Consider the following 17,542-nt stretch of genomic DNA (forward strand, 5'->3'; position numbering starts at 1 on the left):
GGATATAGATACCCTGAAACTGGATAACTAATTTCATAAAATAGTTTTCTTCTACACCCAAGCTGTCAAAGCCACAGCACTAAGTGCATTTATCAGCTTTTGTCTCAGTTATTCAGAGACTGGTGCCATTCTCCATTGTTTAGTGTCAGTATGTCCAAAATCTATCAGTGGCTGTTACTGATGTAAAAACCAACAGATACAAGTGTCACTGCAGTAGGACAGGTTTCAGAAGACATCACCTTCAATAATATTATCTGATTGAGTTTCTGCTCCTTTGTGTGCAAGTCACACTGGCGGTATAGGATAGATGTGTCCCCACCATACTGAGAGCTCAGGCTTCCATTTAGGCAGAGAGGTACACCATCATCAGCCACTTCTCCTGCTGCCTTCTCTCCTTCTTCCTCATATAAAGCAGTCTCAGAGTCAAGAGTTTTCTTCTGAGCCTGCATATCAGAAACATGGCAACTGTATTAGGTTTGTTTGCCACAATCATGCTTGCCACGATCCAATGGCATACAATGAAGAAAATTCTAGAGGTTATATTCTTCAATTAACTCAGTGAGCAAAATAATACAGCTTGAAATGATCATATCTGGAATACTGGGTCCATTTGTAGGTTCCCCAGTACATCACTGGGAATAGTGAAGTAAGTCCAGTGATAGAGCACTAATATCAGTAAAGATTTTAAACATTTTATATGTGAGGACAGACTGAAAGAACTGGAATTGTTTACTCTCAGGAAGGAGAAGGCTTGGGGGGGGTTCTTTTTCCTGTGAGGGATGTCAAACATGAGAAAAGGTAGCCCAGAGAACTTATGGATTCTTTCACCATGGAGACATTCCAAGCTTCACTGGACATAGCTCTGAGTAAATGCTCTAGGAATGCTGGACTAGATAACTTCCAAAGGGCTTTTCTAACCTCAGCTATTCTGTAATTATTTAAGACTAATACATTTTTTTAAACAACATTTCACTTTGATTTATGTTTTTAATTTTTTTTGGCCAACTTCTAGAGCAAGAAAATGGGCCTTAGGAATATAACTAGATAAAAAAGTGATAAAATGCCAGCTCAGAAGATCGTGAGCTGTACCTGAAGATCAGCTGTCCGCTTTAACTGGAGAACTTCCTTCAAAGTTTCCAGCTCTTCTTTACTACGTTCCTTCAGTGGATAATTCCTCACTTCACAATCCATATGGAAGCACTGCTCAAATTTAAAATAAAAAAATCCAAAGTAAGAAGTTCTTAGTGCTTCTATCAGTTCATTTGTTCAAAACGTGAATAGTAAACAGTTACAGACTGCTTCAAATCAGGAATAAAACTGAGAATCAATTAGTACAGATAATGTATTAAATACATTGTATTTAATACATTGTTTTGTGATGCTTCCATCTTCTTCTGTCACCTGTGCATTAAAATTGTATTTTAAAAAATAATGAATGGGTGTGGTCTCTTTATCCATCTTCATCCACAGAATTAAACCAGAACTAATTTGTTTGGGTTTTTTGTAAAATGACTTGGTCTTTCACTACCCTTGGGATAATTCAGTATAATCAGTTTGACTCATCTCCCTCTATTTAAAATAGGCAAAATCAGGGTTACATTTTGCCTTTATGTTCTCTGTAACAGAAGTCATATGGACTGACAAAGAAAAATAGTATTTACTTCTCCTTTTAGCAATAACTTGTAAATATATTGTCTGAGATCAAGGAATTAGAGTTCCCTATTTGCTTCCAGCACTACTTTCCACTTTAGAAGGTAAAATCCATCTGGCTCAGACAAAATTAACAGAAAAAAAGATTTCCCTAAGCCTTGGGAAGAAGTAAAGTTTTTCCCACACCATAAGGACATCAGAAATGTGTTATTTTGTCTCTGTACCTTAAGGAATAAATAAACTACTGCAGAAAATGTCTTAGAAAGCAGAGGTTACCTTAACTGCACGTTCTTTTACACACATGTTATCCCAGCACTCAAATTTGATTAAATCCTGCAAATAGCAGTAGGATAAAATCTCCATCTCAATCTCCCTCCTCGCCTTTCAAGACAAAGAAGAGAAAATATCAGGATGTGGTGCAAAGTAACAAGACATGGACAATTTGCATTGAGTTACTGAAAGAAGACTAACAAATGAAATGAATTATCAATATTTCATCATCTTAGACTATCACTGCTACCTTCTCCAAATACTATCTGCATAGTACTTAAGGCATCATTTTCTAGAAGAAAAGCATTCTAGAACTTAAGCAACAATCCCAAGGCAACAGTGTGAGATTTACAGTTTCTGGCATAAATCATATTCCAATTTGCCTTGTCTGCCTCAGCAGTTTCACCTGCTTCAAAAGTGACTTTAAATACTTTTCTGGTTTTCTGCTTCTCAGCAGTGAACAGTAACTTTGAGCTAATCCTCTGTTATTTAATAACTTTTCTTCATTCCACCGATAGTTATAAAATGTTCTCCCATTCTGCCATACCCTGGCCACATCTTCTTCAGCCTCTGCTTGCACTTGTTCCTGTTCTTCTAAATCCAGGTTGAACTCCCAGAGCTCTAGTTTCTCAATGTCTGGCACCTGCTCATTTTCATGCATCATTTTCTGAATCTGATTTTTTAAAAAAAATTACAAGAAATAAAAAGTAATTTGAATGTGAATAGAGAAACTTCTATTTTTAACTTGACATCAGAGAAAATTATTTTAATTACCTGGAATTTTAACTGCCTTATGGGAAGAAACAGAAGAAAAAGGAGAGGACAGTCTTTTTTATAATGGAAGGTTGTTAAGCAGAAATTAGCTCGCTGAGGGGACAGATAGCTCAAGGTATGAGGCTGGTACAAAATATTCATTTGGAGCAAAGGAAAATGAGAAGCAGACAGTAGCTCCTGGCAGTTTCAGCACTGGTCCCTGAAGCAGCACATCTCTTTAATACCTGTCTGCTCAGAGTCTATGACAAAAATGTAACTGAGCACGAGAGCTCACAGCCATAAAGGAAGTGTTCTTGTAAACAAAACTGGGAAGCTGAGCCATTACCCTGGTAAGAAACTCACAGTTTCACGCAGCTTTCTAATTCCCATTTGCAGCTCTTCCTTCTGGTTAGCAAACCTCAGAGTCTCTTCTCTCATAACCTGACATACAACAAATGCATTGTTGAAAGGCAAAAAAAGGCAAGAGGAAAAAAATACCAAAGTAATCTAAAGGAACATTATCTGTACAGAAAATAAAATGCCAGAGGGGTTAATAACTGAAACAGACACAACCCTAATTCAATAGGATGATCCTCAGAATTGCACAAGAGAAAACAGATTTTACAGCCAGGTCACGTTGTAAACTGGTTGTACGGCAATAGCGCTTGAAAAAAAGAAAATACTAAAGAAAGATGTAATTACAAGTGCAATGCTTACAGACACATTGAACTGCATAAAGCCTACTCCCAGGATTTCTTAATCCTTAGATTTTTCATTTTTAAAAATTTTCACTGTTTCCATTTTTTATTGCGTAAGCTGCTTGGCTTCTGGTAACAACCTTCTTGACAACTTTTTGACATATAGTATAAAAAGTCTTTAAAGTTTCTAAAATAAGTGAATTTGTCAGGCTTTTTTCCCCCTTGTTTTTCTTTGCTTTTTTTTTTTTTTTTTTTTTTTTTTGTCTACTCCTTGTGTAGAAGTGTTCTTCTGGTCTTCTGCTCCTATTGTGCTAGGCGCCTTCTCTGATGTGTTTACAACCTTGGCCTAGAATTTCTAAAAGTCTAGATGGCAATGGTTAAAGAATGGGCCACATGCGAGAAAAGCTTTTGAAACTAGATGTTTACAGCAAATACTTTGTTACCCCAAGTGACTAATGACCCTTGAAAACTCTAGCTTTGATTAATACTTGTTTTGTGAAAGTACCTTCTGTGTTGTCTGGCCTATCCATGTTATGTCATCGGTATTTGTGACGTCTCCATCTTCTTCTGTCACCTGTGCATTAAAAGATTTCAGTGGTGACTCCTGATGTTTATATTAAGGACATAAACATCTAGCTCAGGTACTGTAAGAGTGAAAGAAAGATGAAAATGAAAGAAAAAATGGACTCCCATTAGAAACACCACTACTACCACCATCAAATTAGAGGGTGCTACATTTTGCTGCCTATCTAGTCCCCAGATTTGATCCTGCAAACCCTTGCTATTATGCAAGCCTTTTGACTCAAATGATTGACTGGACTGATCTCTTTAATCCCTATTTTGATTAATTTCAATGAAAAAACATACAATTAGTAACACACAATGTATAGCAGTAACATCTTACTGGGATGGACATGTAACTTCACATGAGGAGAAACTGACTTTCACAGAGTTTTCTGTGGCTGAGGAAACCAAGTGAAACTGAAGATGTGAATGTCATCTTCACATAAATATCCTATTTCTTTGACAGTACTCTTTCACAAATTACTATTTAAGCATATTCAGCCTATCCTCAAGGGTATTCTTCCACTTTAACAAAAGGATCAGTGTATTAAGGACAATTTTTAACGTGTAAAATTTTAGGATAATGATCAAACATTTTTTTCCCTACATAAAAATAAAGAAAGCACTTTAAATTTCTTTACTGAAAGTGATTTTGATGTGGATTCTGGGTCAAAATTCCATTCTGCCATAGACTTTAAAACAGAGTTTTCAACTGAAGTAGACTTGTTCAGTACATCACGTAGAGATTGCCAGTAAAGAGCAGCTTCCTCATCTTCAGTTTTCTTTATCTCCCTGGTAAACAGAAAGGGAACTGATGTATTTTTTGTATATTATGAAAAAGGACAAAGTATTAAATATTCTTTATAACACAATTATAAACTTGTTAAAAATGCATATTTAATATTTTTGTATTGTTTGAATTCTAGAATTGCATAATTAAGTGAACCGTCCACAGAAGTAAAAATTCTGAAAGATGGATTACCCATATTAGAAATATTGCTCTGACAGAGTCACCTTTATTAATCTACCTGAACACTTTTTTTCCTGCAGGAAAGCTGTACTGTTAAGTGTCTCTTACTCCTAATGTCTGCTAAGGGCTCTCTACAGCCACAGTGGAATTTCCATTAAAGCTGTGATGTCTCCTTTTCACTGAGTTAAAATAGTATCTCAGATTACATCCCTTACATGCCCAGAGAGCCCTTTCCAGAGCTGATTTGAGAATGATGAGAGGTATCAGGTTATGTGTAGTAAGTCCAAGTGACAAGTCCTACATTTGGCCACAATAACCCCCTGCAGTGTTATAGGCTGGGGACGGTGTGGCTGGAGTGCCCAGGCAGAAAGGGATCTGGGGTACTGGTCAATAACCAGCTGAACATGAGCCAGCAGTGTGCCCTGCTGGGCAGGAAAGCCAGTGGCATCCTGGGCTGTGCCAGGAACAGTGTGGCCAGCAGGAGCAGGGAGGTCATTCTGCCCCTGTACTTGGCACTGGTGAGGCCACACCTTGAGTGCTGTGTCCAGTTCTGGCCCCTCAGTTTGGGAAGGACCTTGAGACACTTGAGCATGTCCAGAGGAGGCAACGAGGCTGGAGAGGGGCTGGGAACACAAACCCTGTGAGGAACCACTGAGGGAGCTGGGGGTGTTTAGCCTGGAGAAAAGGAGACTCAGGGGTGACCTTATCATCATCTATAACTCCCTGAACGGTGGGTGTAGTCAGGTAGGGGTTGGTCTCTTTCTCCAAACAGCAACTGATAGAACCAGAGAACACAGTCTCAACCTGCACCAAGGGAAATATAAGTTGGATATTAGGAAAAAGTTTTTATGGAAAGAATTATAAAGTACTGGAAGGGCCTGCCCAGGGAGGTGGTGGAGTCACCATCTCTGGATGTGTTTAAAAAAAGACTGGATATAGCACTCAGTGCCGTGGTTTAGGGCATGGGTTGGACTTGATGATCTTGAAGGTCTCTTCCAACCCAGTGATTCTGTGATTCTGTAATAATTCTCAGAAGATACTCCTATATGTTGTGCTGCAATCAGACCCAAAGTGTAAGACTTTTCCTGAACTAGGGAGGTCAGGCTGCCTCAAAAGACGAAAGGAATGATTTTATTTCTACCCAATTCTTCTCCTTACTTTGAGACTAGGAAAAAGAAGTCTAGAATCACAAGTAGATGCAAAAATTAATCTATCAGGATACAAGAAATGACACAATCAATATTAGTCTTCCACTTTATACATACTTCCACTTCAGACACACCAGGGCACAATCACTTTCACCGTTAACTAGGATGAAATTGCCATCCAGGGAGAATACCATGGATCTGATTCCCCCTCCTTGATATGAGTGACAATGCTTTTGAGCAAGTGTATCCTAGAGAAGTCATAGAAGCAGTATCAGCAAATACGTTTTTATAATGGAATATGTCTTTAAATTATTTTTATTATTTAAATTAAAATTATTTTAATGTCTTTTTTATTTTTAGATAAAAGTCAATCCAAAATGGCAATACAAAGTACATAAAATAATGGGGTTTTTAAGTTTAAAATGTTTGACTACACACAGGACAAGTTTGTAGTATATTGTTGCAGGAGGTGAGAACAGTAGCAAAATTATCTATGCTAAAATTTACTGAAGAAGGAAGTAAGTGGTTTGTATGCTTGTATACACACTCATTATAAAAATAATTGTCTTGTATAATGCTATGCCAGTTCATTTTCAACATAAATTTTTCTCAAACACCTTCTATTCAAGTGAGGAAAAGTTTACAGTTAAAGGAAGTAATTTCCACACTTTTGTTTCAAGTAAACCAAACAAAGCCTGTGCCCAGACTCCCACCTACCAGAGTAGAAGTACTGTGGATAAACAAAACACCATCCTTGGCTCCTGCTGCCAGCCACTGGCTGTTGGGTGATAAACAGAGCAAACCTGATCCAAACTGTTTGCTGGGAATCTTCTCTTCTGATGAAAATACTGATGAACCTCCGAATGTACCCTGCCAAACAATCAAAAGGTTAGCAGCAGTTCAGATGATATCTATGCCATTTTGAGAAAATTAATGAGAGGTTTGTGGGTTACCACATGCATTGCAGTTTAAACTGTTGTTGGATTACTGAGCTGAGGAAGTAGTGCCATTGCTGTGCTGCTGATTGCTTCTCATCTCTGCAAAAGGGTCTGGAGTACCAGAGCCTCAATTTCTTGGCTCAGAAAGGATGGGACATGTCAAGGAGGAATGCTGACCTTAAAATTCACCTTTTTACCTGCCTTGACTCATAAACTCTGGGAGACCTATGAGCTGCAGAGAGCTGCAGCTCCTCAGCAGGCAGTGAGAGTGGCTTTCTGAAGCCCCCACTGTTTCCTTGTTAGGCTGGGCTGGGTTTGCCTTTGAGAGTCCTGGGTTGAGGTTGGCTCAGTCCCTTCAGGAGCTGTATGTCCAGGTTACTCAGCAGACTGCACAAACCCACAGCTCCAGCACAGAATACCCTTGTAAGTGCCTGCAAGCTGTGTGGATTTTAAGAACCAAATAATAGAACAAGGGCATTATTTTTGCCAGGTTTCTGAGCAAGTGGTAGGACACTGAAAGTTGATGCGTATGTATGGAGTAGGTATTTTGACCAGACAGAGGATTTCTTTAAGACAGTATCCTGCTATATTAATTTCATCTGCAGCCTTTGATTTTATTTAGCTGGTATTTAACCACCACCCAAAATAATTCAACTTCAGAGAATTACCTTTCGAACGAGGTGGTATTTACAGATGAAAGGTGCACAGGAGCAGTAGCCATACACAATGTTATTCTTCAGTCTGACTGCTGAGCTCAAAGGGTAATCCAGATCATATTGCTTCTTTTTCAGGTCACTAGCATTAAACATTCCTTGTTCATTCACATATTTTTCACTCTCTAAAAGGTTGACAAAACAAAGAGGGAGGAAGAGGCATGACTTCCACTAAAACAGGTGCTTCGTTTATCATGTAGTTATGAAAATGATCCTCAGCAAGGAGTGAGCATGAGGTGAGTTTTCAGGGAAGTGACTGGAAAATTAATTAATGCTCAGATTTAACACCAGCTCAGTGAATTGTGCTGATGCAGCACACTGCAGTGAAGCAGAGCAATAACTACTTGCTCTAAAGAACTACTGGAAAAAGTTTAACCACTGTGATGTGCCTATTTGCATGCACTAATTTTCTCTGCTTCTTGAGTATTACATCATCATAATTAGTGCTAATTAGTTTGCATGCAGGTTCATGTCACCATTGCCTTCATCTAGAACTTGTTTTAGGAATCTCTGCCATGAGGAACACACAGCCTGGCTGGTATTGGTTAAAACACTGCAGTTCACTTATTCAAAACGGCATTTCATTCGTTGATGAAATTAATATATTTTATTAGTTAATAAAAGTTGGTAATAAAAAGGTAATATATTTTATTAATTCCCTAATTTGAGCTTTAAAGGGACACGAGAAATTAAGACTGACAAGGCACCTGATATAAAACTGAAATGAAGACAATAACTGTAGCTGTTCAGCAGCTTTGAAAATAAAGCCCCATTTTATATATCTAAACACAGGCACAAAAATAAGTCCAAGTGAATATTTAAAGAAAATACTAACTTTGGTGAAAACTACAAAACTAATTTTTGAAAAGTTTGTAAAATGTAAGGCCTTTTAAAAATTAAATGTAAATAACTTGAAAATCTGACACTAGCCTTACTGCCCTAGAAAAAGTAAGTATCTATTTCAATTTTTACCTGTTATCATTGATGAAGACAGACTAAAAAGTTCCAGTCTTGCTTGTTGGACCTCTACTCCTTTAAGAAGTACTGTCACTCTAACTAAGTCATTCTTTAAGTCAGAAATTACAGAAAGATGGAGCACTTCATCTTCCAGTACTGAAGCAGGTAAGGAACATCAAAGGAAATTGTTACTGTGGCATGATAACATTGTTTTTAATAAAATATCCTGTGACAAAAAATGAGACCTCTGTTGGGAACACAGCTCAGGAGTGCTGCATGCACTTAACTCCCCTTGAGGCACTGGGTGCTGGGAACCCCTAAACACCAGCACATTATTATTACATTAAATAGTCAAATCTCAATTTACCTCAAGTTTGAATTGTAGCAATTTTGAGGCTATCTGCTGAGAACTGCCAGATAAAGAACAGAAAAACCCTCCTCTTACAAACCCTCCAGACAATGAGTATATATATGACCGGGCAAATTACTTAAGTTATTTAAGGAGACATAGTTCTGTTTGCTAAACCAATTAAAATAATAAAATAATGTCCTTTATAATTAAAATTATGCTGAAGATCTAGACACACAGATATGATCTGTAAGAATAATGTTTTTGGAAAAATAAATTCACAATTTCCATTTTTTTTTGTGAATTAAAATTCATCATATCTTATTCCTCACTATCAATCATCAAAGCTGACAATTTCAGCAGTTCCCATGTAAAAGATATCTGTGATTGAAATTTGAAATAGGAGATTGCACACAGTGATTATAACCTACAGTATTCTAGTCCAAATTCTAACAAAGTTCTTTAGTTCTTTGCCATCACTATTAATGTTATGCTGGAGCTGTGATCAGTTTGTCAGTTAGTCCATTCTTTTCCCTGTGAGTTATACATACTCTGAAAGAAAGGTAATATTGGTACATTTGCTAACTAAAATTACAAAGGGGAAAACAAAAGCAAAAACCAAAACCGACCAACCAAACCCTCCAAAACAAAAAACCCCAAAAAGAACTCTGGCCCTTAGAAAATAGGTGGGAAGAATATGTTTCATCCTCCAAGAAAATAAATAGAAGGAAGGTGAATGGCTTAGGTTGAATGACAAGTATACTTTAAATGCAGAAAATAGAGAAAAGAAAATGTAATTAATGTTGTTACATGTATTACCTATATATCCCAGAACCTGGAATAATTTTGATGGATGAGCATCTAGAATAAAGATGTGTCCTTCCGTAGCTCTTGCAATGAGGATCTGGCCACTCTGATCATAACTAGGTAAAATGCAAGTCCAAGTAGAAATCCATTCAATACAGTCAATAAAAAGTGTCAAATAATTTCACTCCCATAACTTTCTGACTTCACTGAATGCACAAACATAAATTTCAGCTCCTGGGTTTACAGTTAAGGGTCAGATATAAAGCCCAGTACTAGGAGTGCAGTTTCTAATTGAGTGGGAGGTCAATTTAAAGCTGATCATACTCCACAGCAGTCTGCATTAACAACTTTTTAAAGTCATAATTTCTTTTACATTCAATTTTTTGGAAATAAAACTATTACATAGATCTTGACATTATTTTGAAAAAACACATTTTTGCATTGATTTAATTTTGAACAAGTTGCTTTCTGTATTTATTTTTAAAGTTCTGTCTTAGGTAGCTGTGAAAACGGATACATCTGAGTCTCAAATAACAGGCAGATTTATATTAAAGTTTAACAGTTCAAAATCCATTCTATCTTTTGCAAAGTAGAGTAAAATACTCTCAGATTTTTCAATAACTGTGGGGCGGGGAGAGAAACTCAACCAACAGAAAACCCCTACCAAACACAAAAAGCCTTTTAGATAACTAGAGCTAATTACAAGAGGACTGGTAATTTCCAGAACTTCAAGTAAATGAATAATTAGCAATGGTAACAAAAATCCACCATATAGAAAGAGATGACCAAGAGCCTTAAACTTAACTTCACAAAACCTTAAATTTGTATTCAGTGAGAAATAACCCTCTAAAGTGAGATACATGGAATTGTGCATAATTACTACATATGGTGATTTTTCAGAAAGGATCTTATACATCAGTATCTTCTGTGTTCAGTTAAACCTTCTTAAAATACAGATTTATTACATTTCTCTCATATAAATCCTGCTAGAAGCTATTAAAATATTTTAATTTTTTATTTGTAGAATAAAAAAGTCAATTTTTTTTGTTCAACTAATATCATTACTCAAGCAATAAATTGACAATATCTCTTCCCTACTACATACTTACTGCAAAGACAGCACTGGAAGTTTGGAAAGAAAAGTTCTGTGAACAACCCGTGGAGCTTCAGCTTTGGTAACATCAAGGAAATAGATTTGACCTCTCTGGGTCCCTACAGCAACACTCTTGGAGGAGGGACAGCAAGCCATAGAAGTTGCCTAGTTGAGAAGTAGAAGATACTTAACAATTCAACATATTTTTATATATTATGCTATTTGTTAGTACGCAATTTTTTTTGCTATTTAAAAGTCCCTAAAATTTGAACAAGAAACCACAAGTGGTTTATTTAAAAAACATGTTTTTAACAGAGAAAGTATTTAGAGACATAATGGAAATTTTATCTATGCTTTGTAGCTACACATCAAAACTTAATTCTGTTCTTTACAGAGGAAAAATAACCATTATATCCACTGTACAGATTTTAAGTGAAAGAAGTTTCATCTAAATAAAACAGTGAGTGCACTATTGTGTGTAGAGCTGTTATAGAAAGGAGTTTTTTTTCTTTACTATGCCAGACTTCAGGGTCTGAATGCATCTGAAATCAGGACAATGCATTAATAGTTTGAAATACTTTTATCAATTCAACTCTTAAAACCTGTTTTTCATTATCAGTCAAGGCATTTAGCTTTTATACTTTTGAAACTTTTCTGTTACTCATTAAAAAGAAAAAAAAGGAATACCCTAAAATTTAGGTTTTTTTTTTTTACAAAGATGTGCTGAAGGATGCACCATGAGGACATTTGGCTGACATGTTTCCTCTGCTTTGAAGTCAAGATAAAAACATGACAAGATTAGCTCAAGGAAACATTCTGAAAGATAATCTTTAAATCTCCTTGATGGTTTGCTCAAAGACATTACTGAGCTTTACTCAGCACTGATTGATGAAAATCTGTGGAATATGATGCTATCAATTAAAAAATATAGAAAATTTTAAGTATCAGTCATGGTATAAGCTCCTGGTTACTTGTACCTCAGTACCAAGGTTTAGCTTGCTGAGGAAAGTTCCATCTTCCAAGGACCAAACTTGTACTTCACCTGAAATTGTTACAGACTGTGGAACAGAGAAAAACAGAGTCAGAAGAGGATGAAATAACCAAATAATCTGCAAGTGATTAGTGATTTTCTAGAGAATATAGATTCAAATAATCACTGAGCATGGCAGATTAAGGGTTGTTTGGGATTATTTAGCTTTACATTAAATCCAGGTGCTGCAAGGTACACCTGCTTAAGGAATACTTTCAATAATTTTTGTGCATTCCTGCAGCTTCTAGCAGAATGAGACAATTTAGGGCAAAATTTGTTAGCCTGATCAATATTAGCACTCCTGCCATCCCACCAGCAATAGAACAACCTGCTTATAATTTTATTTGCAAAGGAAAGGCCTTGAGGAGAGGTCTCACTTTCTCACATGAAAAATGATGGGTATCAAAACAATATTTGAGGTTTTCCTATATCCAGGTAATTTTGTAATTCCATAATTACAAGTGGTAAGGCTTACAAGAGGTTAGGCTAGAGATCACTCAACCTTCACACTACTTATACACAGTCAGGTAAAATTTAGCATTCCCATGCTAATGGTGAACAAAGAGATTCAGCCAATTTAATAGACTATGACCCCAGGTTTTCTAGGCTGGCTACCTGGAGAATTCATGGCCTGTAAATGAATTGGTGGCTAAAATATATGTCCTGCAGGAGTAAAAGACAGTGAAAAGCAAGGAATTTCTAAGAATGGCCAGGTGCATGAATAAAGGTCTTCTTTGTCCCTGGACTCAGCACAGTGGTGTCTCTCAGGATGTTCCAATCTGTGCAGAGGGCTGAAAAGATCAGTAGCAACTGTTGGACAACATCAGTTCTCTGAACTGAATCCATCTTTTTCTCAACTACCTTCCTGAGCAATCTAAGTGACATAAATCAGCATCAGAACCAATAAAGCATTAATTATCCAACCTGAAATCCAGTATAAAAGCTCTGACCCTTTTATAGACTATAGCTGAATGAATGCCATTTACTTCCTTAATGAGAAGTTACACAACTGTGACAAATATCAGAACAATCTGATTTCTGCAAGGCTTTTCATTTTGTGCCTTAGCAACATACTGGTTACCTGAAAAGAGCTATTATTCTATATTAGAAATAATCCAATTACTTACCACACAGTAGTTGTTCCCTGGAGTAAGAAAATCAGCTGCCAGAAAACAACTGCTGGATGTGTCCAAGAGTTTGACAACTTCTCCACTATGGGCAGGTCTGTAACTATAGACTGTCCCCTGACAAATATAGAGAAATAATCCATCACTGGGATATGAAATTCTTCCTTAGAAGCTTTTGAAGACTTTAAAAAAACCCTCCCATCTTTCTGAGCTTCACTCTTTGAACTTTTATATTTGACTCTACCCTGAGGTAAAATGGGCCCAATAGGATTCATCTGAGTTTAGTGGATTATATTAATTTACACAGGCTAATGTGAGTTCCTTTTAGAGCACTCCAGCTAATCATATTTTCAAGAAGTTCTGTTTCTCAAACTTGCTTTAATAAAGTAATTTAAACACACCTAATTACACATTACTCAAGAAATTAATAAATATTTTACACCAACACAAAACTTCATGTCTGTAGAGAGAACAACTCTACTGCAGAGTCATCAGTAGGTCTGATACACCCAAGCTACACTTTTTTCCCTCTGCAGGCACACATCAGGCCTGGAATTCATGCCCAGTAGATCCTTGACTTGGACATATGAGAGCCCCCGAACATGTACTCAACTGAACACACACAAGGATTTCTATTGGGAAATCCCAACATTAGGTACTTTATATTCCACCATATGTAGGAGACAACTGTTCTGTACTTCATTAAAACTATTTCCAATTTTCAGTAAAAACACAGAATGGACTGTGTTCACTTCTGATAGCGTTTGTTGACTTGTGTGATTACATTAAACGTTTTGTACTAACAGTATCAGCATATTCATAAAGAATCCCAGGAATATCCCATTATGTAGTGCTGTTATCTCAAATGTTGTACCTGGTCAGTGACAAGCAGCAGACTGGTGTAATCAGGAGAAAATATGAGGCTGGATATGGGCTGTGAGATATCAGCACAGATTTTTATCTCATACTGCAGATCTTTGATGTGATAAAAGATTAAAATGCCCTCCTGTGCAGAAAAGTACAAATTCACATGAGGTCTATGTCAGTTACACTATCTGGCAAACTAAACTGCAAGATCTTCAGAAAATCACTAGAGCAGCAGAGTTTAACTGCATCCCATCACCAATGGTGTCATTTGTCTTTAGTAGGTTTAAATAAAAACCACTCTAAACTGAGATAATAAATCTATTGATCATAAAGGTGTTCTTTAATACAATTCTTAGTGACAGTCCATGTTTGATAACAACAGACTCTCTCATTGCATAATGCTTTTGATTTTATATTGTTGTTTTTGAGACAGTGTAAGAATTTGTCTCCCACTTGAGCAGGAATGTACAATGGCATTTTCAGATTGGGTTAGATATTGAGTTAGATTTTGCTCAAAATAATTTGGCAATTCTATTGGCCATTTTCTCTCCTTTCCTATTTTGTCCATCCTTCTTTTCTGTTTCTCTACAATATTCTTAAATAAAACCAGGATTGTCCTCTTTTATTGCTTCTTTGAGTACAAAAATGGAATCCTTTCACACTCTGCTCCCTTGTGTCAAGCCTTAGCAAAGTCATATAGTCAACACCAGAGAGGAACTTTATGGTCCAGCAGCCCCTCACTTTTTCCTAACTCCTGTCTTTGCAGTGAACTCTGCAAATATACTTCATTTGAATGCAGATTTCCACACACTCAGAGTAAGTTAAAAGCACAAAGCATGCCTTACATGTCCAGCTGCATACAGTCCCTCATTACAAAATGCCATGGCAAGTAAAACTGGTTCTTGCAGATTGCTTGGTTTGCGACCTGAAAGCGCAAAACCAACACAAAATATCAAATTTAATTTATTTCAACAATGTGCTGCAACTCTAAATCTGGGATAATTTACTATTTATTTGTGAGTAAAAGGATCATAGAGTCATTTAGATTGGAAGGGATCCTAGAAGTCCTCTAATCCAACCTCCTGCTCAGCACAGAGCCAATTTCAAACTCAGAACCAACTTCAAAGCTGAATTATGTTGCCCAGACTCGTATCAGCTAAGTTTTGAATATACTCAAAAATGGCAATTCCATATCTCCTTTGTTAAATTTGTCCCAATGTCTGAATACCTTCACTGTGAAAGTATTTATTTCCTAAAATATACCCAGAATTCCTGTTGATGCAAACTGTGTTCTTTGGTTGTATCTTCTCTGTAACCTTTCACTGGATAGCTAAAGCAGTAGAAAAATCCCTCATTTCCTTTTCTCCAGGCTGAACAAACAGTTTTCTCACACCAAATTTGCATGTCATGTACTAAGACTGTAACAGCCTTTGTGGAAATGTGCTGAACTTCATCCATTCTTTTTTGTACAGTGGTGCCCAAAACAAAGTGTTTGAGACAAACCCCTAAATCCTAACTCAGATAAATTATGAGTGATTGCAGTTCTAAAGAAATGCTAAAACTAAGCAGTAGGGAACTTCTTGTGGCACCACTTATTCCAATTTAAATTAGAATGAACACAATTTTTTCCACTGTTACTGTTTCTCCTAAGGCTTTTAATTTGGCTGTCTCTTAGCAGAAAAGCTATTAATCTTTTGTCATGTAAACACACATAAGATTGCCAACAATGTGTCTTGCAGAGGCCAATGTGAGAAGAATTTTTCTAACCAGTGGCTTTCAGCTGCACTCACATATTATTACTCCCAGACACCCCAGCAGTGCTGCCTAAAAATCTATTAGCTTCATTTGAACATGGAAATACCTTTCTTTTTCTGCACTTCACTACGAGCATAGGACACCACATCTGCTATTTTCTGCATGAACTCTGCACAAAAGAGAACAATTTATAATGTCAACCTTGTTTGTAGATCAATATTGCAAAGCAAGTCAGTTGTATTCCACTCTATTCAACAGAAGGCCAGGTTCAGTATGCTAAAAGAAAAATGTGCATTCTTCCTAAATATCTACCACTTCTGCCATCTATGCAACTGAGCAAGCACAGCTCTGTTCTTCAGTTTACAGCTGTAACAAGGAGATAACATGGACTTGGTGTGGAGAGTGGTTCAGATGCAGATTTATCTTCCTTCCAGTACCAAGTTATGGTAGTCTTATTTCTAACAATGATTTATCTTTTTTATACACTTTAAAAGGAAAATTCAGCCACTCTGAAAACAATGCCTAAGTGAAACGTTGTGGCTGCTTATGATTCTGTTTGCAACACCATATCAGGAATTCAGCATGTGCTTGAAGCTGGCCATGTACTTAAGCATTCTGCTCACTAGATACAGATTGCAGTCTGTTTTAAATTAAGCAGAAGCTTCAGTATAATATAAATACAGAGCATTTTGTTACACAGTTTTAGACAGGACTCAAAGATTAACTCACAGGCCAAGAAAGGCCCAAACAGCCAATATTCCTGTTGCCTTCTACTCATCTAACAAAAACAGATCTGGTCAAACCTCAGGTTTTTATTTCTTGATGATTTCCAACTCTTGATTTGCTAAATTTAAAAGTCTGATAGTTTCAAAAAGAGAAATAATGATGGTTTGTTATATTGTTTTAAAAGCAGCCTTCCATTTTGGTGTTAATTATCAAAAATGAAATCAGGGTACTTGCTGCAGCTTAAAAAAGCATGTACTATATGTAAACAGAAGAAAATAAGATTACCAGGAAATTATCTATTACCACTAATTCAGTGTTTGTTAGGGAAATAGCTCTATGATAGGGAGAAGTATATTCCAGTACTCCTCCTAGCCCTGACCAAGGTATGAACTTCATGGGCACCACAGGACTGACACCTCCCATCCCATCAAAGGACGGAACAATTTCTGCTGGATGTGTCTCAGCATCCTCCATTTAGGAGCCCTCTGAATGAGCACAGAAGGGTAGTAGCATTTAGCAGTGGAGACACCTCAGGATTCCCAGAGAAAGAAGGTCTGAAATGGGCTGCCCCTGACATGAAACTTTAGTCAGTCATAGCCTGCTAAAGGTCCCCATGAAAAAAGATAGGTGGGAATGCATATAGGGCACACAAACCACACTGGTCAGTTGCAATCAATCAGAGGTCCCCCCATTCCAGAATAATTACAACCAGATTTCTTTGTTTGAAGCCAAAGATATCTTCTGTTCACTCTCTGTGCTTCATACATTCTGCAGTAAAGCCTGGCAGTGTTTGCAGCCTTGTTTTCATTATGAAATAGTCTATGTAGGAGCTTCAGTTTTGTTTTGTGAAGACTCGTGAACCCTCAAAGTTCATGTCTAACTTTATCTAACACAGCAAATGAAGACTATCCAACATTTCATACAAAATAAAATAATTTATTGGTACTTAACTATTAGTTAAGTGCCAATAATTTTTTTTCAATAGTAAAAATAGTACTGCTATTAGTACTACTATTAGTAGCTGGTATACTAATAGTTTAATATTAATCCAGTAGGGCTGGTTAATAAGATCTGGACTCCTGGAAGTATAGTTAATTTAATAAATTTTGATGTATATACAATTTTGT

The 17,542-nt window shown here is 36.8% G+C and overlaps 1 protein-coding gene across 4 annotated transcripts in view; it reads right to left on the reverse strand.

Moving 5' to 3' along the window:
* Positions 1 to 17,542, reverse strand: part of CFAP43 (cilia and flagella associated protein 43) — a 43,315-nt gene that overhangs the window by 13,637 nt on the left and 12,136 nt on the right. For 3 of the 4 annotated variants that reach the window (XR_009487217.1, XM_059851927.1, XM_059851925.1), the window contains exons 7-24: positions 15,796 to 15,858; positions 14,780 to 14,859; positions 13,942 to 14,073; positions 13,068 to 13,184; positions 11,888 to 11,968; positions 10,927 to 11,075; positions 9,830 to 9,933; positions 8,677 to 8,817; positions 7,660 to 7,829; positions 6,771 to 6,923; positions 6,171 to 6,301; positions 4,577 to 4,727; positions 3,877 to 3,945; positions 3,037 to 3,114; positions 2,468 to 2,593; positions 1,927 to 2,031; positions 1,090 to 1,200; positions 240 to 443 (exon numbers count right to left, since the gene is read on the reverse strand). Coding sequence is in view for 3 of the 4 variants with exons in the window: in XM_059851927.1 (XP_059707910.1) it covers positions 240 to 443; positions 1,090 to 1,200; positions 1,927 to 2,031; positions 2,468 to 2,593; positions 3,037 to 3,114; positions 3,877 to 3,945; positions 4,577 to 4,727; positions 6,171 to 6,301; positions 6,771 to 6,923; positions 7,660 to 7,829; positions 8,677 to 8,817; positions 9,830 to 9,933; positions 10,927 to 11,075; positions 11,888 to 11,968; positions 13,068 to 13,184; positions 13,942 to 14,073; positions 14,780 to 14,859; positions 15,796 to 15,858 (2,165 nt within the window). In the remaining variant the exon portion in view is untranslated. The remainder of the gene's footprint in view (positions 1 to 239; positions 444 to 1,089; positions 1,201 to 1,926; positions 2,032 to 2,467; positions 2,594 to 3,036; positions 3,115 to 3,876; positions 3,946 to 4,576; positions 4,728 to 6,170; positions 6,302 to 6,770; positions 6,924 to 7,659; positions 7,830 to 8,676; positions 8,818 to 9,829; positions 9,934 to 10,926; positions 11,076 to 11,887; positions 11,969 to 13,067; positions 13,185 to 13,941; positions 14,074 to 14,779; positions 14,860 to 15,795; positions 15,859 to 17,542) is intronic. The other variant, XM_059851926.1, reaches the window with a different exon arrangement.

This window comes from Haemorhous mexicanus, chromosome 7, assembly GCF_027477595.1.
Source record: "Haemorhous mexicanus isolate bHaeMex1 chromosome 7, bHaeMex1.pri, whole genome shotgun sequence".
Taxonomy (NCBI): Eukaryota; Metazoa; Chordata; class Aves; order Passeriformes; family Fringillidae; genus Haemorhous; species Haemorhous mexicanus.